We start from the raw sequence: 26,829 nt of genomic DNA, 5'->3' as shown, positions 1-26,829 counted from the left end.
ACATTCAGGTTTGATCTTGTAATAAATCAGTCAGATGTTTGATAAAAAAAAATGCAAAATATATTCCTACGACTCATGTTATTAAACATATAATTTAATTGCTTCATAAATGTAATTATCTCAATCAGATTTAAAGGTCACCCTGCAGCCTTGAAGTAAGACGCTTGGACTCCAGGATAAAGCAACCCTCAGCTGGTGGCGAGCCTTTAAGCGTGTATGAATGGGTGTCTAAATGTGCCGTGAGAAGGTCTTGGTATGTTTTAGTGCCAAGGTAGAATCTTGCGCCCTGTAGTGACCCACCACACTGTCATTGATTCTGTACCGCTTAACTCCTTCATGTGTGCCACAGGGGCTACAACTCCATCTCGGCTTTATTCAGCGAAAGGTGGAGGCGCAAGTGCTCCGAGGCAGGCTTGAACTGGGCTACCACCCAGTGTGGCTTTTTTTGAAACTTTTTTTTTTAACTTCTGTATCGCTAAGTGGTTTTCTATTGATGTGTGTGGGCAGTTAATAAACTGGCACCTGCCATGGCTGCTGGTGCCCCCGACCTGACTTAGTGTGCTGCTGCTGTATCTGTAGCAAGGGATGGTGGTGTTGGTCATGCTGCTGCCTGGCGGGTTGCACAAGAATTATTCTGTGTCGAGCAAAGGGCAATACACTCTGCATGTGGTGTTGTTGACAGATCTACAATAATTTTCATTGACTGACCTCCGGTCTGTACAATCTGACTTCTAAATTCAATCTAAATTGACAATTTTCCCACCAATGGTCCAAACCAGAATGAGTTTCTTTGCCAGACATCTGCATAATATGTCTGCTTTTTCAGTTCATAAATGAGATAAAGAAACAAAAGGGGGGGTTCATAGCTTTTTGCCCAATGCCTTCCCTGATGAATATTGACACATTAGGATTGTTGCCGAAATTAAATGTTTGCCCTACCATGGCTATTCCTGTCATCCAAAAAATATTGTTGGGTGAGGATGTGTAGTGTGAAAGGATCATCATGGTACTGTATATGAAACAACCCAGCAATAGACACAGGTATTTATAAAAATGGAGCATTGATAAATATGCGTTTCGTGACGGCTCATCCCACTTTCAGCAGTAATGTCCCTGGTGTCTGCATTGTTGTGTGTGGCTGTCATGTTATGATTTTGTCACACAAGCAAATACAGAATCTATTTCATGAGTTCAAGCCACACATCTGTCCACTTACAGTAAGACGTGTCCTGTTCAGTTTCAGTGGTGCTGTGTGGTGTGGCTTGAAGGGGAAAAGACTGTGTGGCAAATTTTCATCTGTGGATGACTGAACCTGACTTCAGCTCTTACCCAGAAATAGTTAATGGTTTGTTTTCACGTCACATGTCAAAGGCGAAACACATTTTTTCCAATTTGCATAAACTAATCAGCACCCCACCTTGCTGCCTGCCAACACTACCTTTTATGTCATATTGCTTTATTTACATAATTTTGTATTCTTGTAATTTTGCTGGTTAAAATAACTTCCTCTGACTCTTCAGGCTGCATTGAGAATTATTTGTCATTTGAGCTCTTTGGCTTAATTTTCAAATGTTTTTGTTTGAAGTCCGTTGTTTGCTTGAAAACTACCTGGACTGATCTTGATGGATGTAGAGAAGCCCTTTCTTTCGGCAACTAAACTTTCACATCATCTAATGTTGTAAGTTGTGTTCTAGTTGCCTTTCTACCTTTGTATGTTTCCAGTAAGGTCATGTGTTTTCATCCGTGGTCCGACATCACCCTCCCACTCATGAAAAAGAAAGAAATAGTCAAAGTGATTGACAAATGGGCTGAGCTGGTAGAAGAACTGGGTGCCACTTACCCCTGGGTTCAGGTAAATGTATTGTTTATGTCACACATCAGAAATGACGGCATCCAAAACCTCACCTCAATAAAATAAAAATAAATAAAACATGTAACCAACTTCGTGCCCGAGCGTCCGTATTGCTTCATTTTCTGCTCTGTCCAATTTTTCATTTTACATGGGTTTTGTTAGCTCGGATGAAACTTTAATCAATGCCTCAGGGCCAAAACACACATTGCAAATTCAGTAACAGCAATAGAAGGAAATGGATAAACACCAGAGGTTAGAGGTTGCCGTACATCTTTCCACATGCAGGTGCCTTATTGTGAATATAGATGTTGAAATTCACTAAATACAATGTGATCGCTGTATTACTCGTGTATTGTTTTACTGAATCATGTATTCATGACTAGTGAGAGCTGAGTGTGACAGTGAGCACTGTGGCCATCTTTCATCTCCTGTGTCAGAACACATTATTTTTTAATTAGCTGTTCAATATTCTGGAACTGAACGTTGGAATTATATTATTATATTATATAATTATATTTATCAGAGTGGCTGTTTGTGACTCAGACATTCATACCGCATTGACCGCAATTTATGCTGAAGTACCATTTGTATTTATTTGTCTTTTTCATGAATTGAAATATAGAAGTGCTAGAAATATTGTGGCTGTGATGCATAAGCATGAAAGAAAAGTATTTGATATGCGTCAATTCAACATGTCAAAAACGTAGCGTAAATCACGATTTTCTTTTATTTCAGATCTTTGAGAATAAGGGAGCTGTAATGGGATGCTCCAATCCTCATCCTCATTGTCAGGTAAAAGGAATCACACGTTCACAAATTGTGTTATTGCTACAATTTGCACTTTTGGAAGTGTTAAAGACAGACTCTGGCATAGAAAGTGTTAATTGGCATGTTCTATCCAGCGTGATAGCGGCACTGTGTGTTCGTACGCATGTAAATGTTCAGGGTGTGACTTTGGAGACGCAACAAATGTTAGAGAACTTAATGTGTTCTGTTATGAAATGGACCGAGGAGGAGCGTCTTTTAACAAAGTGTTCGAGGTAGTGATGGCCAGAGGTGAAAGACCACCTCAGTGATGTCATCATTCCAAAAGATTCTCCCTCAGGATCACATGGTTTTACCTGATGTAAGGAACCAGTCAGGGTGAGATGGTGTCAGTGATGGGAAAGTGCTTTTACACGTGCAAAATCACATCCTCTAATGACTGTTTCATCGAAGGTCCTTTTAAAGCAAGGACAGAAGGATCTATTGGACTTCATTTTCCCATCATCTGTCACAGCAGTAGAAGATGTTCTGTGGTGCTGACACTTTCATGCTTTCAGTAAAATGGTAAATAGAAGCTGCATTTATACAAGTATGCAAACATACAAAAAGATGTATAGCTGCATCAATGTAGCAGCGTGGGCTGTGTGCAGGGTATGCTAGGTGGCACCGTTGCAATCTGGCAAATGGTTTTTAGGAGTTTCCAGGTGTGTATCTCTACGCATGATTGGTTGGAAATGGATAGCGGGTTGGCGAAAGTCTATCTCTGGAATGAGTTCCTGCGAGGGACAATCAACCTGTTTTCATTCCAGCTGAATCCCAGCTGAGAAATTTAGGCATGTGCATTCCATGCTAACATGACCTCATGATAATCTGTGCTGGACTGCAATATTTGCTATTCAGAGTTAGAGCTCTATTAACAATATGTTAATGTGCGTCAGTGCAAGTGAGTCTTTACATCACAGTTGTTTGCGCTGATCGTCTTTCCTACTGTTGTCCTCCTCCACTCTGCTACACCGACAGGAATATATTCAGATGATGCAAATGAGTTATCACCAACGCAGACAGACAAGATTCATGTGCTCAAACATTAGAAACTTAATCTTAGTCTGAAGCCTGTATATATCTTTTAATTTTTTTTTGTAGTTGTTAAGATATATGTTGCTTAACATCTTTGTCAGTGAGATGTTTTTGAAATGCCTTATCGTTTATGAAAAAGCACCTATAACAGTGCATATCCACAGATCACAAAAATCTCTTTTTTAAAAAGTGCTGTTGCTTCCTCTATGTGTTTGCGTGCACATCCGCCACAGTTTCTTTATTGTGACCCGGCCACAGCTTCACTGGCATTTTGCCCAGGCCCAGACGCTCAGCTCCTCTTTTTTCTTTTTGTCATGCACTCTCACTTTCAAAAGATGGCGGTTCCAACCCATTCGCTGACCCTACATGTCCAGCAAGCTGAGATAAAAGGGAGACAATCACTCTTTGTCGGCTCCAGGTGCATCGCTTCATCACATGGCGTCACACTGAAAAGCTTTTTACAAGCTGGAGATAGATTTACTGTTCTGCTGACTAAAAATGTTTTTTCCCCATGTAGTCAATTAATTGATTATGTGCTCGCCTTTTATTTTTTTAAATGAAAATCAAACTCTATAAACTCAATTTAACTTTGCCTTTAGTGGGAGGGTGACACTGATGCACAATAATAATAATAATAATAATAATAATAATGTCTCATTCTTAATCATGTTAGTTTTGTTTTAAAACAATAATTAATTGGGCAAAGCAAGTAACGCCGCTTTATCATTTAACTGTCTTTTGCTGAGAACATTTTTTCATGGGCGCCACATTATACCATGCATTGTGATATTGTAGCCAAAACATCTTTTTGAAGATGGTTCATTTAGATCATTCTAGTTTCATATATTAAAACCAACATGAAGTGTTACTCTTTGTGATTTATTAATTATACAACTATCTATTTTTAGATTCTCCTACTCCTACTACTAAAACAAATAAACACAGGTGTCTATATGTGTGCGTACATTTTTGACCAACAGAGGGCACTAGCGGGCTTCAAGTCAAAACCGACTGCGTGTGTGCCAATGATGAACAACCCCTAAGGGCTAAAACATAAGAAGCGTGGATTTATAACTTTGAAGAACAGTGAACAGAAAATGTTAATTATGGACTGAAGGCTTTTCGGCATCTGACAGGGCGGCTCTCACAGGGGTGAAGCTTTATTCAAGTATTATAAAAAAATGTTCAATGACTAACTCGCTTCTTTTTATTGCCCATGCAAGTTTGTATGTGCATTAAAAGCATGGCAAAACATTTCCCAGCGATGGAAGTGTTTTCCACGTGACGATGTAAGTGTGCATTTCTCTTCCTAAATGTATATTTAGCTGTCAACGATGAACTCAGGAAGTCAGTAAAACAGCACTGATGGTTTTGCATTAGTGCCCCCTCTTTGTGCAAATAGAGCGTATTTGTTTAGTCTGATGCATCTTGTCTCCAAACATTATGCTGGGGGACTGTGTGAACAAGCACAGGTGCACAAATACACTCTCAGCTATAGATGTTGGCCTGCAGAGGTGCATAGCTACAATATTTACAGAGAATATCCACACAGCCACAGTGCTGAATATTGTAGTTAAAAATCATACAAATAGCTGCTTAAAGCAATTGTAGGTATATTCCTTGTGGAAATGCTGGTCTTGTTGGCCAAATGTACTTTGTATTTCCTTTTTAATTGTTGTAAATGTGCTTTAATGGCTGTTAATTATTGTGACTTTGCAATTTTGCACCACATCTGCCTGCAAGGTATCAGTTGATAATTCATAGCTTCTGCTCATTTGCATAGAATTCTCTTGTATGTTTTTGAAGACCTAATAAAACCCACGTCAGTCCTGCATTAGACCATCCTTAATTCACTCAGCCATTTAGGTTTTCTATTTTTTTAAATGCTACTTTTAACCATGCAACTTCAAATTGTATTTTTACTATACAGTAAAGTCTGCATAGACACTACACTTGATTGTTTTATTGAAGGTCTTGTAAATGATTTTCTATCCTACAATTTTAATGTCTTCAGGTGTTTCATCTTCTTAGGGCATTTCCAGTTCGGGGTTGCCACAGAAAGTCAGCATTCTCGTGACCTATCTCGACCATCTTCACTGGTCCACTGACTCTCTTTCTATCCTCTTTAAATCCTCTACCTGCACTTGGTCCAGCTGAAGCCACAGGAGCAACTTACATTTTCTAAGCGTAAAACCTATCCACAAATGAAATGGCATAGCCTTGAATAGCAGCCTGATAATACTCGAAAGGGCATGTGATCTTGCAGTGTATAGCAGGGCACGGTCGCCATGTTTGTTTACGTGTCAAGTTGATTTGATGCTACCAGAGAGAGCCCTTAAAAAACAAAAATCCATGGCGTAATATAGTGACATTGGGAAAGTGGACTTTTGTGTCCTAGGCTGAGGCCGAAGGCAGCCTTCAGTCTTGCATGTTAATGCATTAGGCTTGGAATTGAAACACACCTTCCACTGCAAATCCAGACGCTGTGGAAAGCACGTCACTTAAAAAATAGACAGATGTTTGGATTTGGTAAACCATAGGATGGCGCCTCTCAAGCCTTTCAAACAGCTGTGTTTCTCCCGTTTTGGATGGTTTACACCTACACAAAAACAGCTTTGACTCTGACATGATCATGTTGTCTGACATTGATATCAGTCAGAATATAATAAATCTTTCAGCCTTTTCTGTTGCCTGCCTTATTGACAGTTTGTAAAACGCACATAATGCTAGGTCTCACTACTGTCTATCATTCCTATACACTGTTTTCCCCAGTGCTTTGCAGTGTAGGGGCCCCATGTGCTGAGAATTTGACCCTCTATGCTAGGAACATCTCAGTCGGAAGTTTCTGTTCTGTTTTCTTTCAGCAAGTAGTACAGTGTGAGTTTCAGAGCTCCTTTAAGGTGGACTTTGAAGATTTTTCCTCATCTCTGGCGCCTCCTCCCATGGTGACACACTCTACCACAGGGAGAACCCTGCCACTTGCTCTTCCTTCATAGATCACCCAATCATTTGTCACATCCTGTTCCACCCTGCCTGCGATCTCCTCTTCACCTCCCTAATGTCTGCCCCTTGCTCTGGATGATAAATAGAACTAATCTATTTCTACTCCTTGTACTCCCAGGATCTTAGTTCAGAATGTTTCATATGCCTGCAGTATGTACAACATTTTCATTGTTTATGAATAGTGCGATACGATTAAACTTGCCTTGCCTTTTCTAAAATTCCTCATGGCCAAAATGATAGTCACAATTCATAGTCACAAAAACAGACACATATTTTTGTCTGTAGTTTCAATCCAAAATGATAGTTTTCATTTTGAGAAGAACTTTGTTAGAGCCCTGTGTGTTATGTGCTACTTGGTATTGAAGAAGCCCGCTGGAGAGCTACAACTTCTTTTTTTTTTTTGGGAACACGAGCACAAGGAAAGCTGAGGTGCAGTTGCAGCCTGGGAAAACAAAATGCGTGCAGCATCACAACCAAGGGAGGCAACCTAGATGCAGAAGCATATTTTAAAATTGCAAAATTACAGATAAATATAATTTTAAGTAAAGAATGTGTAAAAAAAAAAAGTGTGGAAAACTTCTGTCCCTGTTTACCCGCATGGTAGCTGCATACAAATGTAACATGAATAGATTTGATACAATAGATAAACCATAATCACTCGTATTTTCAAGCTGACACTCATTTTACATGTATTTTGTCACACAGTCTTCTTGCTGTTTGGTTGCTCTTATGGATGTATTCAGCAAACTTTTGGTAAAATGTTAAATCAGTCAAATAAATTCTTCAGCGATCCCTCACGACTTGGAGTGCAGGGCATTTGGTAGAGTTGTATTTATTGCAGAGCAGACCATTTTCTATGTCACCTCAGACCGTTTTGCTTTCCTCAGTAAATTTTCTATCCCATAAACCGTGTTAGCTCCAGCACTCACAAGCAAATATGTTTTCTGGGCTCCAAACGGCCGGGTTAATGGAAGCCAGCTGATGGCGTGACTTGTGATGAAGTGCTCCTGTCACTTGTGTCAACGTCTTAGTTGCTTCCAGTTGATTTTCACAGTATTAAAATAAATGAAAGCCAGTGGCTGTCTGGGGAAAACTATTTGTCATTTTTAAAAGCCTGTGAGAGAAAAAGTGTAAGTGAGCTCTGAAAGGCACAAATCTCTGCACCTGTGAAGAATGTGCTGAAGGTGTTGATGAACGGGCTGATCAAATGTGCTCATTTTGAATCATGGCAGCGGCACCAAGCGCTTACCTCGTCGTCGTCGCCTCTTTTCTCTGCCACGTGAACTTGATGGTTAAAAGGCTGGATTAGCTCATAGTGTTATAGATTTCTGTCGTGTCATATCCTTGTCCTGCTCCGTCTTCATTCTGCTTCCTCTGACATCATAGGTGTGGGCCAGCAGCTTCCTGCCTAATGAGCCAGCTCTTTCAGACGGCTGTCAGAGACGCTTTTATGAGAAGCACCGAGAGCCCCTGCTTTTGCAGTACGCCACTCAGGAGGCTGAAAAGAAGGTATGCAATGAAGAACAATAAAACTTGGCTGTCTCAACCTGTGAAAATCTGCAGAATTACATTTGTATTATGGGTCAAAACTGTCTTTTTTTATGATTCTTTTTTGCTTGTCTGTGGTTGCGGTGCTACTGCACTTTCCAATATCTTTGCTGAGTCAGTTGGCAAAGGTGAGGTGTCTGTCATGGCACAGTAACATGAAGTTGAATTCCTTTACTATTTTTAGATGATCATTTGAAGCAATGAGGATATGATTTGTTGCCGCAAAATGTCATCCTCTTTAGCAGACTTTATTTTCAAATTAAATTAAAAGTTGTAGCCAAGGATAGTGTGATGAACTTGAGTTGGTACACTGGGGTGTGGATTAAAAATCTGTTTACATGATGCTCACTTGAATTGATCTTTTGAAAAAAACAAAAAAAAGAAGCTCAAAGTTTCAAGCAAACATAACTCGACCTTTTCTCAATTCAGCTGAGGCACTGAGTCAGTGTTTGACGATTAGGCTGAAGTTAAGAGGCGGAAGAAGGAAAACCACTCAGACCCTTCAATGAATGATACTTGAACTCTTGAGTCTCTTCATGCTTCACACCATAAAAAACAGAAGTAAAGTAAGTTCAAGCAAGTTAATATGTCCCCTATTAAGTTAGATAGGACAAAGTGAAAAGTTTAGAAATTTAAAGTTGCTGATGAATAATGAAAGGAAGAGTGTGGTGATGTCATGTCAACACAATTTGTAATTACGTTAAGGTGAAGTAAGTTGTGGATGGGTCACAGTCAAATTGTTCAAATGCAACAAACTTAATTTGCGACTACCATTCAGCTGCAGCACTTGAAGCCATGGAAAGATAGAAATTCTTTCCTGTCCATAAAGAGAAACCCGACATAAACATTGAAGGTGAATGATGTCAGTTATTAAAACAAAATTGGCACTGGCTCCAAAATGGCAATCGGTGCATCCTTTATTTGAATGTTTAATTGGCATTTATGTATTTATATGAATGGAGGCAGAGTGTTTAATATATCTTCTTTTAATCTAGTAAATGCATGCTAGACGGCTAACCCGTAGGGCCATTGTAAGATTTAGTTGGTAAGATTTCAGTTCCGCTTATTCTTTTTTTTCCTCAAGATTGAAAATGCTGGTCACATCCGCCGCCCACATATATTTATTTAACGTGCTGACGCTATGGATTTTCTTTTGCACGTGAAATATCAAATTAAAGTGTGAGAGCAGGGACGGGTTGTGCTGCAGAAGAGCTTCTCAAACAGGGAGGTGTGCTGAGTCCAGCGGAGAGAACAGCATGTGTGTTTCAGTGAGCAGAACCTATGACTTAAATATTTATTGTCAAAATGTTAGAACTTCAAAAAGTGTAAGTATTTCAGAGCTGGAGGGAAGAGAGGGGAAATGAAAGGATGGCATGAGTAAAAGAGGAGAGAGAGACCAACCTTTAATTCATGTTAGAGAATGATCTGATACTCTTTCTACTGGGACTTGAGTTTCCAGAGGAGCGGAATAGGCACTTGAATCTTCTGGATCAACGCTCACAGGACCTGACCTTTATGAAGCCGTAGTGGAAGCAAACTTTTTGTGTGTTGAAAGAATTTGAGTCATTATTCGGATCCAGTGGGGTGTGTGAGCTTGTGTGTGAGTCCTGATCTCCATTTCTCCTGTCCTGTCTGACCCCAGGTTAGGTCTGTAAATTGTCACAGTGCAGTGTTTGCAGAGTTCAAATTGTCTTTTGCTCCCAGTTGACATTTTTTACATTGAGGTCAATAAGCTCTTGTGTGATTGAAGAAGTCAGTGGAGTTTGGAGTTCAGATGGATTTCACTTACTTCTTGCTTCCTTCACTCAATACTCCTCAAAAGCATTATCTATCATACCAGAACTCCATATTGATACTTAATTGATAAACATTTTCATGCCACAGGGATAAAAAAAGACATACCACATTCAAGTTTTCACACACTTTTTTGAGAAAGAAATCTCAATGACAATCATGTTAAAACTAGATAAGCATTTTTTAAAGAATGCTTTAATGAAACAAAACATAATTTCCTGACCCGAAATTGTTCCCCGGGCCTGGTGGTGAGAGCACCGACCCCAAGACCACCATGGAGTACTGACACTTTGAAAGTGTGCCTATCTTGTGTACTGAGCACCAGATCCAGATGTCTCCCAAAATCGAATAACATGTTCCTTGTCCCATTCCACGTTTCCTGAAAGTTGCATCAAAATCCGTCCATAACCTTTCAAGTTGTTTTCAACACAGACAGACAAACCAACAAAAAAAAAATCACCTTCTTAGCAGAGGTCATAATAGTCTTGCTATTGGTTGCCATTGTTGATTGCTGAAAATTATAAATGTGAAATATAAAATACATTTGTTAATAACATATGTGTCATTATCTACAGTACCTCCTCCCAAATTGAGTGCCATGACAGAACTTCTGTACCACGGGGGATGTGTGCATAGGAATGAAGAAGGATTTTTAACTCACTATATGCCCAAAATAAAAGAGTCCCTGTCAGAGCCATGGGCAATAATAATGACAAACAAAATCTTGGATCCAGACAGTGATCCAGTTCTCTGCCAAAAGGAAATAGAAATGTGCCAGGACAATCTGATTTCTTTCTCCATGTTGTCTTTCCTGTATATTTGGTCAATGCATGTCTGGATTCTGATGCTCGAGTCACTGGTATTGTGTTCGTTTCAGGGGGTTTTAAAAATGCATTCAGTATTAGTTGACCACAATTGTAACTTTCTTTTAATGAAATTGAAATTTCAAGTCATGTGCTGGTGAGGTTAGTGGTTAGACTGAGCACCTTCTCCTCTCTGGGATTGTTAGTGGGAAAGACTAGTGCAAAACTCTGAGGAAATGATTGGAAAACAAGGTTGACAGGGTGAACAAAGCATTTTAAAATGCGCGGAGCAAGCTTTGAAGAAAGGAAGATATGCAAGAATTAGTGGCACAAAGTGCCAAAATCCTGAAGTTGTTAATGGAATGTGTGGCAAAATCGACCTTCGACTAGGGAAAAAAAAAGCTTTGACAGTGTCTGTGCTGTGGAATCTGCGGTGAAAACCTTGGTGGCAGCTGGGAAGAGATGAGGAAGATGAGAGGTGAAGACCAGAGTGAGGAATATGACCATCCATTCTGCTCGAAAACCCCCCCAAAATTTATTTCAAATTATGTCAGGCTTTTTATTGAAAACACAAAAACAATATGGGACAAATAGAGGAGTGAATTATTCACTCAGAGCCACTGCTGAAGGAGGAAAACTGGAGCCCATCTTGGTGATTGATGTTCCAGGACGACTTATTAAAAATCAAGGTCATGGAGAGGGATCTGGCTGTGGCTGGTTCAAATGTACAAGGCCCCAGAAGAGTTAAGAAAATGGTTGTTATTATCCATCTGACGTTGTCGAAAAATGAATGTTGAATGTAAACATAAATTGAGTACTTTTGTAAGGAGATCTGAGAAACATTGACGTTATTATTATTATTATTATTATTATTATTATTGTTATTATTATTATTATTATTATTATTAAAAAGTCAAAGTTATCTGTATTAGGAAAGAAAACACTATAAGAAAACACATTTCATTTTCTGCTCAGGTTTGGCTCCTGAAATGACATAGTTATTGTTTTGTATGCGGCTCTTCAAGATCCACTCCTGTGCCATTGTGAGAGTTCAGCTCGAATACTGAAGACATGTGTTAGTTTTGCCGCATCTTTCTAAATAATTCACCCACTGTACGTCAGCTTGTGAATAATTACACGTCCGAAGACAGAATCAAGCTTTTTTGTGGTATAAGTTCTTGGCCCTTTTTCCTAAAGTCACAAAAACTTGTAGGAAAGAAAAGTTCTGAGGAGAAAGATAAGTCTGAAGTGGAAGTCGTGACCAGAATGTGAAGAAACAGTGAGCATGTATTCATAATGTACAGTGTTGTTAACAGCTTCAGGAATCTATCATTTAAACACAGAGGTGAGCTTGACATGAAAACACAAACGTGTTGTGGATCAAGGTCATTTTTATACTTGATACCCCCCTGTAAAAAAAGGGGGCTTTCAATAATGTCTCATTATTATGGAAGCAAAGTAGAGCTCATACAGAGCGCTCAACCCTGCTGGAGAAGTATGTTTTCCTCCAGTTATTTAACACTACAGTTCCCCCTCAACCCACATTAATTATTCACCGATGCCTGGCTGCACAAATATGATCAAACTTTGGGTGAAACTCCAGAAAGCAGCTGATGTCCGCACTGCTAGAAACTTAAAGCAACACTTTATTTCTTGTGGGAAAGTGTATCTAATTTACATTTGAATAAAAGTGGGATTTTTTTTTTTTTTTTTACCGGCCTTTTTGCCTCAGTGCAGCAGTGTGAGACGCCCCGTCAGTTAATTGCACAACACTGAATGAGCCCTCAGGATACGTAGAATATTTGCACAAGAACAGAAAGAAATAGCAAAACAAACCAGGCAAAACCTGAATAAATTATAATCATTTGGCACCCGTACAACTCATTACAGGAATCAACAGCACCTTGCTCATGACTTTGCATTATAAATGTGTAACCCAACAACTACAATTAGTATTTCCCTCTGAAGAATATCCATGTTCTGTGGCTTCATTTCAAGTACATATTTGGGTGTCATGAGGCTGTGACATGTTGGTACCACAGCGCAGGCCGTGAGGGAGAAGTTTTTTCTTTGTGGTATACACCCACACATTTGCAGTTCCGGAAAGCTCTAAAAACAACATTGTGATTCTCTTTTTAGGAGCGAGTGGTGGTGGAGAACACTTTTTGGTTGGCGGTGGTACCATATTGGGCGACCTGGCCTTTCCAGTTGCTACTGTTACCACGCCGACATGTGCTCAGACTCAATGACCTGACGGCAGAGGAGAGGGAGGGTGAGTTTGTTTGTCAAAGACTTCGGTGGGTGACTAATAGAAACAGCACAGGAGAAGGAGCTCTTAGTGGGCTGTGTGGGGGTTCAATGTCCACCCATGCTCCTTTGCGTCATCAACAACAAAAGATGCTGGGTGTCATCATCGTGACCATCCTCAATAATAGCTTTTTCAAGCTCTCTCTTTGTTTGTGCTGCTCAGCCAGGAAATAGATTTGGATGAAATTCAAGGACAAACATTTTCATTGGGCAATTTTAACCAAGCTTTTAGGGAGACTTACACCGTCTCCTTCTCCGTCTTTGGTCTTCCTGACCAAAGGGGTGGCAGTGTTTGTCTGAGCTGGATGAGAGTGAGGTGCGTAATGGTCTGTTTCATAAGGCTGAGCCTGCCACCAAGCATGAACACTAAATCTGATTGAGCTCCTGGAGATAGACAGCACTCCTGATAAATGATGCTATTATTTAGGTGGGAACCACTTTTTGATTTTTTTATTTATTTGTTGAGGTCTGGCTGTTTAATGAATGCGTTAATTGGCCAGAAATTGATGGTATTGCTGATTAGAAAGCATTTTCCTGCAGTGTTAATTAAGTTTCAGCAGAATTTTTTCTTTTTTCTTTTTCTTTTTTTTCAATGCAATTACTCAGTGAGCTATTTGTGCGATGCAGGAGAAAAAAAATTCCCCCCCAATGTCACCGCTGTTATAGTAAAAAATAAATAAATAAAATAAGATGGTAATAAAAAATGCTGGCGCCTGTATGTAACTGCCTCAGTCAGGAGTATGTTACATTTGAGTAAAACATGTAATGTAATGGCACAGAGAAGTCTGGAGATTGGAATAAATTGAATTGTGACATCACCTACCAACTGTTCACAGTATGGCCAATGGTCATGGTTAAGACTGTGGCTTGGATGGCTGTTCCAACACATGTCATCTATCTATCCAGTCATGGATAGATTTAGGCATTTCTTCTCATAAGCAGGAGCAGCAGCTCTTCTTTGAGTGTCTCCCCAGTCACTGAGCTCCCCATTCTATCAGAACAGAGAACCCGTATCGGGAGTTTGTATCCCATCTTTTTCCACTTGTTTGTCATCTCAGGTTAGTTCAACTCCTCCACCTTGACAAGAACAACTCCTTTCCTTCCTTTTCCATCTGAGGACCATAGTCTCAGAATCCTGCCGATCAAGCCAGCGAGAACTGAACGTTTCTGCCTGAGGGAGCCACCAAACCAAAAACATAAATAATGTCCATCGAATATTGAACACGATCTGTATCTTATCTATGGCAACATCCAACTGTCCACTGTGGCAAGTCACTGCCACTTGTTTTCGTCATGCTCCTTGATCCACAACTCACACAGCAAGTCTCTACAACACACATTTTAGTCTTACGTTCCTAACCAGCTCTCCTGTATTCCAGAACTGGCTGACATAATGAAGCGGCTGCTGACAAAGTACGACAACCTATTTGAAGTGAGCTTCCCTTACTCCATGGGTTGGCATGGTAAGTGAAGGTGTGGCTGAGACTTTAGTCATAGTGCATCAAAACAAGTCAATTGCCCTTAAAAGATATATACAAGACATATACAAACAAAATGTGCTCTTGGTTGTCTTACAGTCAAAAGTCAAATTTCAGATTTGAAATTTGAGTCTCCATATTCCGATATTTGCTGTTTTGATGCTTTTATTTCATCATTTCATGCTCAAAATGTGAAAGATTCTAGATTGAAATAGTGTCTCTAAAATATTTCATCAGACTGCAGATGTCAGTCTTTGTTTACCACACAGAATGTTTCAGGTGAATCACAAGACACACTTGGTATTTATCAGTCCGGAAACAAGACAGCGATGAAAATAGCAGACTGTGAATGACTGTCAGTCGGCCTGCTGTGGGACAAAGGTCAGCGGAGAGCAGTGATGCGCTGACTGATATGTGACAGTGAGGAGAGCGGAGTCATCATGCCTGACTAGTCAGAGCGATGCCTGTATAAACCAGAGGTTGCAGGTTCAGACCTCACGGCAGCAATGTTATTGGTACTTGCTTTAGCGATAGCTTGGATCCTCAGCAGCATGTTACCTCAATTCAAATATACAATAAAACTTTTTCCTCCCTTTGAACTTTTTTTTTTTACCTTTGGTCAAGAGTGAAGTTGTGTACTTGCATCATTACTAAATTTGAGTAAATCATGGATTATAGTCATAGGTCATTCAAGTTCAGTTGCCATTTTGCCAAGCTGTTTAATCACATGCATTATTGGTTAGCACAATTTTAACGACTATTTTGACGATTATTTCAATCCAGTTGTGATTCCTGTCTCTACCTTGGTGAATCGCTGGACAATCTGATTATTATGATCACTGTAACTGCTGTTTGGTCTTGTAAGATACTGTATACAGTCAGAGGTTAGCTGTGCCATAGATATCAACAAGTCATCAATAAATCTAGTTGGTTATTGAAATGATGGAGTTGAAGGTGCTCAGATGCTCATTGTGTGACTCAAAAAGACTGGACAAGAAAGCAATATATCAGAAGGACAAGTTATACAGCGAGGTCTGGAGTCCAAGAGAGATTTGTTGAGACAACGGGTAAAGGAAGAGGTTTGACAACCCATGAGGTTCATGAATGCAGTCGTAAAGAGGCTAGACGCGACTAGGAAGGCTGATCAAGATGACAGGATAAAACAGAGGACACTGACTCAACAGCTCCCAATGGGGCATGCACACAGAATTTTGAGAAAATGTTGCACCGTTTGAGAACTTGAGCACTGCCTCCAATATATGGTTACAAAGTTAAGGACATCATAAAAGAACCCCATCCCACCAAGTGCCATCTGGCACTCTTTAATCTGAATTCTTCAGGTTGTGCATCCCCATTTAACTTCATTATAACCCCACGATATTTACCCAGCTCTGACAGGAGCAGGTGGGAAGGACATGCAAAATACTATGCAGACCCTGTGTGCAAAACATCAATGATGATCTGTCAAAGTTTTACACTTGAAAGGCGAAGCTTTGTTTATTGTGGTCTTCAAAGTATCTTTGCATCACAGGCTTTAATCTCAACCTGTGACTTAAAACAGACTAGAAGATTAAAGGCGCCGCACGAGAAGATCTGTAGCCGCTATCTTCACAATAAACTTCTACTGAAGATTTTGCAGATGCAACATCTAATATGAGGAAGAAAGGAAGAGAGTGAACTGATCATGGAGTCATCTCATACAGCTTGTCCTAACCTGTAGTGTACTGTGGGGGTTTAGAATGCTTTTTTTTGCTGTTATCTAACTCCCCTTAGTTCTAAAAAAAAAAAAGATCCGAACAAAAGGAGAAGAAATAATCAAAGCTCTAATAAGTGACCATTATATAAAAAGGCTTTGTTCTCATATCTAACACTTTTCTGCTCTCAAAGCTTAAATATAGCGCTTTTATTGTGGCAACTGCTTTAGTAAATCCTCAAACTGCCAATCAAATGAGTTACTTTGCCCAGAAAGTATATCCAAAGTGTCTATTTAATGACAGAATTAGCCAAGAGAACTTCCAAGGACGGCCAACAAATGACACCCCAACCACCTCAGTTGACTCCTCTCTTTATTAAAAAGCTGTACTCTGACAATATGTTGAAGTGTTGTCAGTCTCAGTCACATTTACTAACTGTTTTTTCTTCATATTGAGGTGTAAAACCTTTCCTGTCTGTGGACCGTGGTAGAGTGTCACAGGGGCTCGCTCTCCACACCTCCGAGGCTGGAGCTCTCACTCCAGGGTTTGATGTCCTGTTGTGGGCTGGAGCTGGGACAGGGATGAGGCGAGTCTGGGACAGAGCGTTACTTGGTTTATGACTTTGTCACAGCCAAACTGCACAGAAGCGCACATTCAGAGCTGGACACGCACCGGGCACCTCTTCACTTCTGGAGAGACGTCACTCACTCGGCAACCCCTCCCACATGCAGCGGCCACACACATAGAGGAACAGCGACCTGCAGCAGACACTCTACATTCACTCCTACAAAAGACTATTTTAAGGCTTGGAACGCATTAGTTCTTTTTCCATTAATTGCAATGCGAAAAATCCATTCAGATTTCGAACAATTCGCTTCTTGAACGGCCATCTGGAACGGATTGTGGTCGAGAACCGACGTTCCACTGTGCTTTGTCACAAAAGATAAACTTTTCTGCTTGAAACACATTCATCCACCTTCCCATCTTTAGTATGATTCCACGTGTACCTGCATGCACTTTTGGATTTTTAGAAGTTGAATTGTTGAACAGTGGATCAAGTGCTGTACATTGGTTCACTAGGGTGCTTTAAAACTCTGCCTGTAGTCCCAGGATTAAATGTCTAAATGTCTTTAATCCCAGGTTGGATTAAAGACATTTAGACAGATGGAGACAATGACCTGCAGTTGCTGAGACTGTTGTATCTCAGAGATGCCATGATGCAGATATTCACACAGGTAAAAATGGAGTTGAAATATTGCCAGGTTTCTCAAAGACACAGTGCATTTTCTAAATTATCTGTGTTGTATTTTGGCGAACAATTCGTCTATATTGTCTTGACACTCTTGGGATCACAGTTGAAGTGAGACAGAGGTGAAGAAGGTTGTGTGTGAGACATCCATACTGTTGAAATCCCAGCCATGTCATTTATTTATTCAAAGTTGAGCTGTGCGCAGCGTGACCTTTTTTGAGTAAGTGCATAACCTATTTATGATCACCTGATTGTGGATTTGATTGACGGCTCTTATTGTTTTGGATAATAGCATCTACTAAATGGCATGTGTCGTGATAATGTTGTAGAATTACAATGGTGTTCCATTCTCTGATGGATCGTGGCATTTTTACGTGGTATTTCTATTTCAGTCACTTGAGAAGATGCATCAAATTATGCTTTTCTTCAGACTTCAAAACAAACTTTAATTCATGCCGTCAAAAATCAATCATTTTCATTATAAAAGCTTGCATTGCTCCCTGAAGGTTGGGCGAGTCCACGCAGTAATTGTGCATTCAGACCGATTTTGGTCCCACAACATGGCAGCCATAATGAGACGTGTTATCTCCCCCATCTGTTTTTCAGTTTTATTTTTACTCGTGCAGACGTGGTGGACTTTGTGTCTGCTTATTAGGGGAGGTACAGAGGAGGAGAGGCGGTGTTGAGGTCACTTGGGAAATCATAGATTAGATAAAGCTCCTTAGTTTTTCTATCAGGAGGAAAATCCACTGAATAGTTGCCGACCGAATTAAATGACTGAAAGACGGATGGGGAAATGGAGGATTGGACATTAGGTGTACGTGTGTGATGCAAAAGTTGGTCTAAAAAGGGCCCTGAATGTGGAGAATTTGAAAGCGGCAAACCAGTTTTAGACCAAAAATCCCAGGCCTCAGAATCAGGTGTCCTCCAGCATACATGCCGCATAGATCTACTGCATGAGGTTCACAAGACTCTGTGAATAGCAGCGCGAAAAGAAATGTCAAATCAATCAGTGGCTTGCTTTTGGCATGGGAAAGTGTGCTCAAGAGTGCGTCTTGGAACAACTGAAGGCATAACTTCCAGCTCCCCGCCCGCAATCATCGCCCTCCGCTCTCAGATTCCTCTTGAGCTCTCGTTCATGCTTGATTAATCAGAGAGTATATTCAGGTGTGGGGGGCAGGGGGGGGAAGTCTACAGGGAAACAAGTGCCTGATAGGGAACATTGGTGGAAATCTACATTAAGTGCGTTGTAATCTTTCAGCACTAGTTGTAAAGTTGGCGGCGTTATATGGTCACAAAACCCTCGACAGAGATCTGCGAAATGTCACTAACTCACCAAGTTTGATGATGTGTTGTTGCTTGGTTCCACTGTCAGTTTGCATCGGAATGGAAACTTCAGATGTCATTGCTCAACTTTCACTAGAGATCAAAGGAACTCTGTGAACACTGTGTCTTCTATGTTTGCTTTTACAACTGTGACGTGAGTTTCAGACTGTTGCAGCCCTTGAACAAGCCCAGTAACACAAGGAACACTACATGTTATCTGACAATTGTATTTTTATTTTATCACATCTTCTTAATTGTTACGTTGCATACAAATAATATTTCAGTATTTCTTCAAATCCAATGCTTTGCTGCTTCCTCACCACCCAAAGATGAATCTTGTCATTGTTAAGATGGCACATGATTCATGCAAGTAGCGCTATAATACCTCTAAAGAGTGTTTAAAGAGTGAAACCACTGACGGGACACAAATCATCAAATGAAACTTGACCTTGGCTTATGCTGCGATACGTCTCTATTCATCTTAGCTCTTTAGCTTTCCCTTTGTTCCCACTCTTTCAATAGCCATTAGTCTCTTTCTTCTCTGCATCCTGTCGCCTCACTCTGTCTGATCAGCTCCTATTGTCAGAAGATGTCTGAGGGATTTATTTTTTAAAAATCTTTTGTGTTTTTAAGAGCCAAGGCTTTTTATTCTAAGATCGCTCCAACGCAGCGGCATCAAAGAAGATAATTAAAAGTAAGGAAAAGAGTTTGAAGTCACACACACCCACACACTTTGTTTGCTGTAGCATGTACGAACAGTGAAAAAGCTGCGTTTCGGTCTTGGCCGGTTTGTCTTAGGTAGTTACCTTTTATCAGGGCATTTCCATTGCTAAAAAGTGTTGAAATAACTGACTGAAACTGGACTTGTTAGAGGTCACAAAGGTAGCCACTGGCATTCTCACAGACGCTGCTCCCATGATGGCTGTGAACAAGCAAAATCTGCCACTTTTTGTGCGCAAACTTTGCTGAAATTCTTGGACGAATAAGGTGGTGCGAGCATTTCTTCTTCATTTCTACTACAGACAATTTGCATTGAGTGATGAATACAGCAACACATTGTCAAGATGGCATTAGAGTGTGAATTATGAATTAAATTAGTGGAAAATAGTGTCTCACGGATGACTCGTCCTTCTCTTCATTAGGTGCTCCAACTGGCCCCCATTTGAAGGAAGACAACTCTCATTGGCAGCTACATGCACACTACTACCCTCCGCTGCTACGCTCTGCTACGGTCAAAAAGTTCATGGTGGGATATGAGATGCTCGCCCAAGAGCAGAGGGACCTCACACCTGAGCAGGTGAGAACAAAATGTGCAATTCAAAGCCTGAATTTCAGTCCAGCTGTTGCCGAGCTTGCTCGAACTAGTGAGTTTTTACGGAGTTGTGTTTTCAGGCTGCAGAGAAACTGCGCAATCTACCGGAAGAACATTTCAAAAGTAGAAAACCCCCGGAGAAATGAGGAAGAAGAGGAGTAAGGATCAAATGGTCGGTGGATGCAAATTAGAAAGGGAGAAGACGAACAAGAGCTGCTCAGAAGTCCTCAAGGTTTTTTCTCAGATGAAACTATCAACTACAAACACAGCCATACATTTCATATTGAAGCAGCTTTAAATGTGGAAAAATGATGCTTTAGATTTAAATATTCTGGTCCAACTTCCTTTTCTTTGCTTTAAACCTAGAGTATTAAGTCAATCGGGTTTATTGGAGAGGACTTTGACATTTGATGTGTCTGTCACCAACATGTTACTGAAATCAATTCAAATCATTTGAAAGAAAGACTGTTTTTTTTTCTCGTTTTTTGTGTTGAAGCCACATGATTGACAGCGTTATTCTAGAAGCAAATATGAAATATGCTATTGTCAATATGAAATTATGTTACAAGCCTCATCTGAAGTAAACATTGTGAAGTAATGTTGCAAGCCACCCATAACACCGCAGTGTCTGGAGCCAGACGTGGCTTGACTTGGCGGATTTCATCTGAGCTCCGTTGACTTTACAGTTCAGATTGAGTAAACCCACGCAAGCTGGAGCCAAACCAGCAACCAACTTGCTGTGAGCTGGTCGTGCTTACCGCTTCCCCATACATGAATTATAATGAGACAAATACCAATCATACAAGTGGAATGAATTATAGAACAAAAGAAGACATGTATTGATTTCTTGGTCAAAATAAGCGATGAATCGCTGAAGACAATTTCATTTACTTATATGTCTGGATTTAATTCCTGTTGCTTTCTGGCTGAATGTGACACAGTTAGATAAATGACTGAAGAAAATTTGTACATCAAGAGAGCCAAAAGATGTTTTCATTGTAGAAACTGTCTCTATGTTTTCTGCATTCACGTCCCTCCAGCCTCCTACTTTCCTTTCTCCCTGATCTACTGGCCAGTACACGCCTCTTATGATCTCCTCCATTCGAGTAGCACATATCTGTTAACTGGGCCAGATATGTGCTTCATATTGATGGATAAATATAGAAGAGGAAGTGTTTTGCTTTCACAAACTTGCATCATCCAGTCTGTCCTCTGACGGAATTGGTGGAGACAGAACTTTGACTTGGTTCTGACTTCCCAGGCTGTATTTCTGTGAACATCTAGTGGCGTGATGTTTTACACTGCTCTTCAGTTCTTCCACCACGTTGCTGCAGTGCTTGACCTGACCCAGTGAACTCATCTGATTTGCATCAGTACAACATTTCTGTCAGCCTGTCATGCATTATCCATCCCTCAGGGGGGCGTTTATTATCGTCGCAAGTTTATTCTGGAGTTCCTACTGCTCAAAAATCACGAGCGTCTTGGCAGTTCATCACTCAGCATTCTTGTAATCCACTTTGCTGATTTCAATCCAGCGTGTCTTTATTACAAATGATGTATTTACACCATCCCAAAACCCCCAAATCTTTTCTCCCCGTCAGACTATATTGCATCCTCTTTCTATCAGCACACTTGTTTTTCTCCCGCTGGCGTATTTCACAAAAATTCAAACAGTTTTCTAGGCCTGAGTTTCACGAAATTGAGTGAAAACAATAAGTACTTGCAGACACACTTTGACACAGCGACACACAAGTTTCACTTTCAATAAGTACTTGAATTCAGGGACAACTTTGAGTGCTGATAAATAAAGCAGTTGTGATGCCTTGGATAAAAGCTGGGGCGCTTTGGGGACACGGATGTATCTGAGTCCACATGTGTGTTTGAGCAGCCATCAGTGTGTGTTGTGCGCAGCCGTTGTTATGTACTGTGACAAATCTCATTCATCCAGGTCAATATTTATCCAGTCCTCCAGGCTTACTGGATCCTCTTCTCTTCTATTTCATCACTCCGTTGAGACTTTGTGTGCTTGTTTGTGCGTGCATGTCAATGTGTGTTTTATATTCGGTGGCAGAGAAAGGATGATAGTTTGGCTCCAGACCCGAGCTATTGCTCTCCTCTTGCAGCAGCACCAATCGCAAATTCCTCGCCTACCACTGCGAGTGATGCCAATTCTGATTGGTGCAAGTGGTTTGAAAGTGAACAACCCGTTGTTCTGTACCTTTGCGGCTTGAAAAATGAAAAAACTAAATTACGCTAACCCTACCTTGTGCATTGAACCTATAACTAGAGCCGCAACAGTGGCCACGGTTAAGTGACAGACTTGAAAACCAAATTATTGCATTTTGAAATGCATATTAACATCTTAGCTCGACTATGGGAGAGAATTATTTTGATTTAGTCTGGACTACAGTCTGTTGACCTAGATGATCCAGTCAGTAGCTCGATTACACATGTAACAGCTGACTCTTATAAACCCTCAGGAAGAGCTGAACTGCCGAATTTTTGTCAATTTCTCTGACCCTGATTTTGACTGTGTTGATGTCAACAAGCTCCCTGTTCCCAAACGCTTTGCGCCCTCCCATAGTACACATAGAGAGCCATGTGATTTCATGTCGTGGCCAAAGCGCAGTATCAGCATAAACCCCTTGGTTTGCACAGTGGGGTATGGCATCGCGTCTGCAGCAGTTAACACACAGCGGGAGACTTAAATGAACTTGTGGTGGTGGAGCGCAGCGTTGACCTCAAGGTTTTCATTGGACCTTGCAGGATCAATTAACACGGCTCACTCTGTTTCTGCTGTAAAGGGTTGTTGCTGTCTCAGCTGACACACCACAGTTATGGCCAATTAATTTCCACGGTCATAGAGCCGTGACTTGATCACGCACAACTTCCATCAACCGCCCCCCACCCGGGGGGTCGCGCCCCACTATTTGAGAACTACTGACTTGTGGGGGGGGTCAACAACCTCCCTGTCTTTAGGTTGTCAGTTTTCATGAGTATTAAAGAGTATTAAGTAAATTATGTGACGCCATTTGCTGCAAAATTTGTCTTCACAAAATTCACGTTGTTATTAACCACATACTTGAAAAGGGGATTTATAGAATGTATATCTGAGCTAATCCGTTTTTAGCATTCCTTGGCACTGGCCAACAATATCTTCTTTTCCTTTCAGCTTCTCCCTTCAGGGGTCACCACCACAGCTGATCATCTTCCTCCATCTCACCCTGTCCTCTGCTTCCTCTTCTCTCAAACCTACAAACCTCATGTCCTCCTTCACCACCTCCATCAATCTCCTCTTTGGCCTTCCTCTCCACCTTCTGCCTGGCAGTTCCAACCTCAACATCTTCCTGCCAATGTACTGGCTCTCTCTCCTCTGTACATCACAGAATACATGAAAAAAAAATGAAGTCAAACCTGACTTTGTGCTTCTTTATTCTTCACTCTCTCGTGCTCTCATACCTACGTGCTGTATTGCAGATATCTGGTTGAATCGGGAGGGCGTTCATCATCATAATGGCCGACCAGCTTATCAGCAATGTCTACGTGTTTATATGTATGTGTTTTAAACATCCACACAAGAACCTGATGAAATATTACATCTCTCGGGGCATCTTCAGGTTTGGTAGCAACAACCAGGGACATATACTGTTGATGTATTTCAAGCTGCACTGCACTTCATGCTCCCTCAACTGCTCTTTGTACAAGTCTGCAGAGAGGTCTGTTGGACGTGAACGCTCATCCAGACGTACTCGCTATGATATCCCCAATCCTTCGCTCTGTCACAGGGGAGCGAGAGGACGACTGAAATCAGAAGGCATTGGAGATATTTTTAGGAAAACATGACCTACTTCTTTGTTTCTATAAAAGACAAGTGATAATCTCAAGTCTGGTCAAATAAAGATAAGAGATATACAAATATCCCCACAGGTCTCTCTGAACCAACAGCAGGCATTTTTTTCCCCTCCTTCATCTTGTTTGCTGCAGCTTAGCTAAATAAACACTCGTCGTCCTGCGATGTCCCGGGCTCCTCTGCTGATACAATCTTACTTCTCGCTCTGTGTGTGTGATCATGTCGTCCAAAACACAATCTGATAAGGTAATCTGATTGTGCTTCGTATCTGAATCTGGATGCGTTTGTATTTATTGTTTAGCATTTGTGCATGGTGTGATAGGATGATAAACACACAAAAAGTTGAGAGAAAAATCAGCTATTATTTGTTGTTGCGTCTGGCAATGTCTAAAAAAATAGATGAAATCCTGATTTCAGTGCTTTCAACATGTACAGTGGAGCAAAAAAAAAGTATTTGCTCAGCCACTGAATTTGCAAGCTCTCCTACTTGGAAAGATGACAGAGGTCTGCAATTTTCATCAGAGGTCCACTTCAACTATCAGTGACAAAATGAAAAAAAAAATATAATAAGGAAATCAGGTTGCAGGATTTCTAAAAAAAAAAAAAAAAAAAAAGATTTGTAAATCACCGTGAGTATTTGGTCGATAACAGAACTCAATACTTTGTAACCTATGTTGGCTCTAAGTCTTCATCAGGTCTGCAGACACTGCAGCTGGTATTTTGGCCCATTGCTCCATGCAAATCTCCTCTACAGCAGTGATGTTTCAGGGCTGTTGCTGGGCAACATAGACATTCGACTCCCTCCACTGATTTTTCTGTGGGGTTGAGGCCTGGAGACTGGCGAGGCCACTCTTGGACCTTGAAATGCTTTTTATGGAGCCACGCCTTTGTTGCTAGAGTGGTGTGCTTGGAATCAGTGTCATGCTGGAAGACCCAGCTGCCTGCCATCTCAATCCTGGAAAGGAGGTTTTGGCTTAAAATGTCACGTGACATGGCCCCTGTTTGTTCTTCCCTGAACATGGATCAGTTGACCTGTTCCCCATGCAGAAAAACAGCCCCAAAGTACCGCTATCGGGTATTAGTCTGATACTGGGCGCGAGTACTCGTAGTCATGCTCCGATGCCACAGATACCACGAAAATGATATCACTTTGCAGCGGCTGTCAAGTTTTGTTTGTCAGTTATAACAGTAAAATGTATGTTTGCACTGAGGTGAAACTTGTTACTGTCACCCTTGTACAAGAAAAACATACTGAGGAATGTTGTTAAAATAATGATATATATGAAAAAAAAGTCTTAATGTGTAATGGCACACTCTGTATTGGTATCTGAGTACTCAAATGAAAGGACACTGCCCGTTTTAGAAAAAAAGCGGTAAGCTCTGATAGAAGGTTACCATAAGGTTGATATCACATGCAGGAAGCAGAGAACATCGATGAAGGTGTCCATAAAATAGAAGTGACAATCTGCATTTCTAAATAACAAGAAAAAAAACCATACATTAACAGGATTAATAATGAAGATATACATTCAAAGACAATTCATGAGTCTAAACAAATGACAGGAAAACGTGATATGCTGGTCCCACACAGTCAGAGGCTCGGTTCCACTGACCTTTACCGAGAAATGCATTTTTGTGAGTGTGTGTGTGTAAGTGCTGCTTGAAGTAGCTGTAGTAATATCCACAGACGTCAGAAGTCTCTCTCTCTCGCTCTCTCTCTCTCTCTCTCTCTCTCTGCTGTACATCACACCACTGCCCTTCAGCCAGATGCTGCAAATCCCTCATTGCCCTTTTAATTATGGCTAAGATTTAGGTCCCATCTTCACTTTTTAACGGCCGGAAAGGTCTTCAGCAAAGCAGATTTTCCATGAAATGTTTAATCACTATTATTCATTTCATTTCCCTGCACGCCACACAAAAAAGAAACGCTGATATTGTGTCTGCAGTTTTCGTTGACTGGGAATTAAAAACTGTATTTCAGAGATCCTCGTCTGAACTGTTTCTTTATTGTTCCATGTTGTTTTTTTATTTTTATTTATTTTTTGGATTTATGGGATCAAAAGCCACAGTGATCGGCCGTCACCCACAGTGGAAGCTGTTTGCACCTTATAGATGAGCATTATAAACCTCTAATTTTCCATCTCATCAAACCTCTGCACTAGGTGAGTAAAAACGCTGTATGTTCCACTCATGCACCCCAATTTTATCTCAGCAGTTTTAAGCTTTAACCCTAGAACAACAAGGCCAGAATTTTCTATTTGTTTTTGCTGACTTTGCTGAATATTAGAGATGAAAAGATACACTGTATTTGTCCTCATTTTCTCATAGTGTTTTAAGTTTTATAACCACCTCAGCATACCTTGTACTTCACAAGCAAAGCCCAGCTATTTTAGATGCCAGCGCCATCAAAGACAGTGGAGGGTCACCCCAGATCTGCTGGTCAACAGCTGGTGACCAATCATCCGGCGGGAGGTAACCTACCACCTGATTCTGCAAATAGACTGAACTGAATCTAGACGGGAGGCGAACTGTGATCCACCATTGTTATATACTGAGATAGAGAAGTATCGGAAAAGTGTGTTGAAGCACTGTGCAGATTCAGATTGTATATAAAAACATAGTTACTACCACTGGTTGAGTGCAGACTAGCCATTCGTAGATGACACACTCTTCTTGGAGTATCATCATTAGAGAATTTCATCTGTGTTAGGTTATAATTGCTGAAGGTGTTTCAGCACCTCAACTGTCGCAGGGACCATCTTGCACCAGCA

At 40.8% G+C, this 26,829-nt stretch overlaps 1 protein-coding gene across 1 annotated transcript in view; it reads left to right on the top strand.

The window, feature by feature from the left end:
• The window catches only part of galt (galactose-1-phosphate uridylyltransferase), a 29,655-nt gene extending 3,550 nt beyond the window's left edge, over nt 1–26,105 (top strand). The window contains exons 5-11 of the mRNA XM_053853807.1: nt 1,723–1,852; nt 2,588–2,644; nt 8,084–8,206; nt 12,982–13,114; nt 14,529–14,612; nt 20,039–20,193; nt 20,289–26,105. Of these exons, the coding sequence (XP_053709782.1) occupies nt 1,723–1,852; nt 2,588–2,644; nt 8,084–8,206; nt 12,982–13,114; nt 14,529–14,612; nt 20,039–20,193; nt 20,289–20,354 (748 nt within the window). The 3' untranslated portion in view covers nt 20,355–26,105. The remainder of the gene's footprint in view (nt 1–1,722; nt 1,853–2,587; nt 2,645–8,083; nt 8,207–12,981; nt 13,115–14,528; nt 14,613–20,038; nt 20,194–20,288) is intronic.
• The last annotated feature ends 724 nt before the right edge of the window (nt 26,106–26,829 follow it).

This window comes from Synchiropus splendidus, chromosome 1 (assembly GCF_027744825.2).
Source record: "Synchiropus splendidus isolate RoL2022-P1 chromosome 1, RoL_Sspl_1.0, whole genome shotgun sequence".
Taxonomy (NCBI): Eukaryota; Metazoa; Chordata; class Actinopteri; order Syngnathiformes; family Callionymidae; genus Synchiropus; species Synchiropus splendidus.
This window is presented reverse-complemented; position numbering and strand designations above follow the sequence as displayed.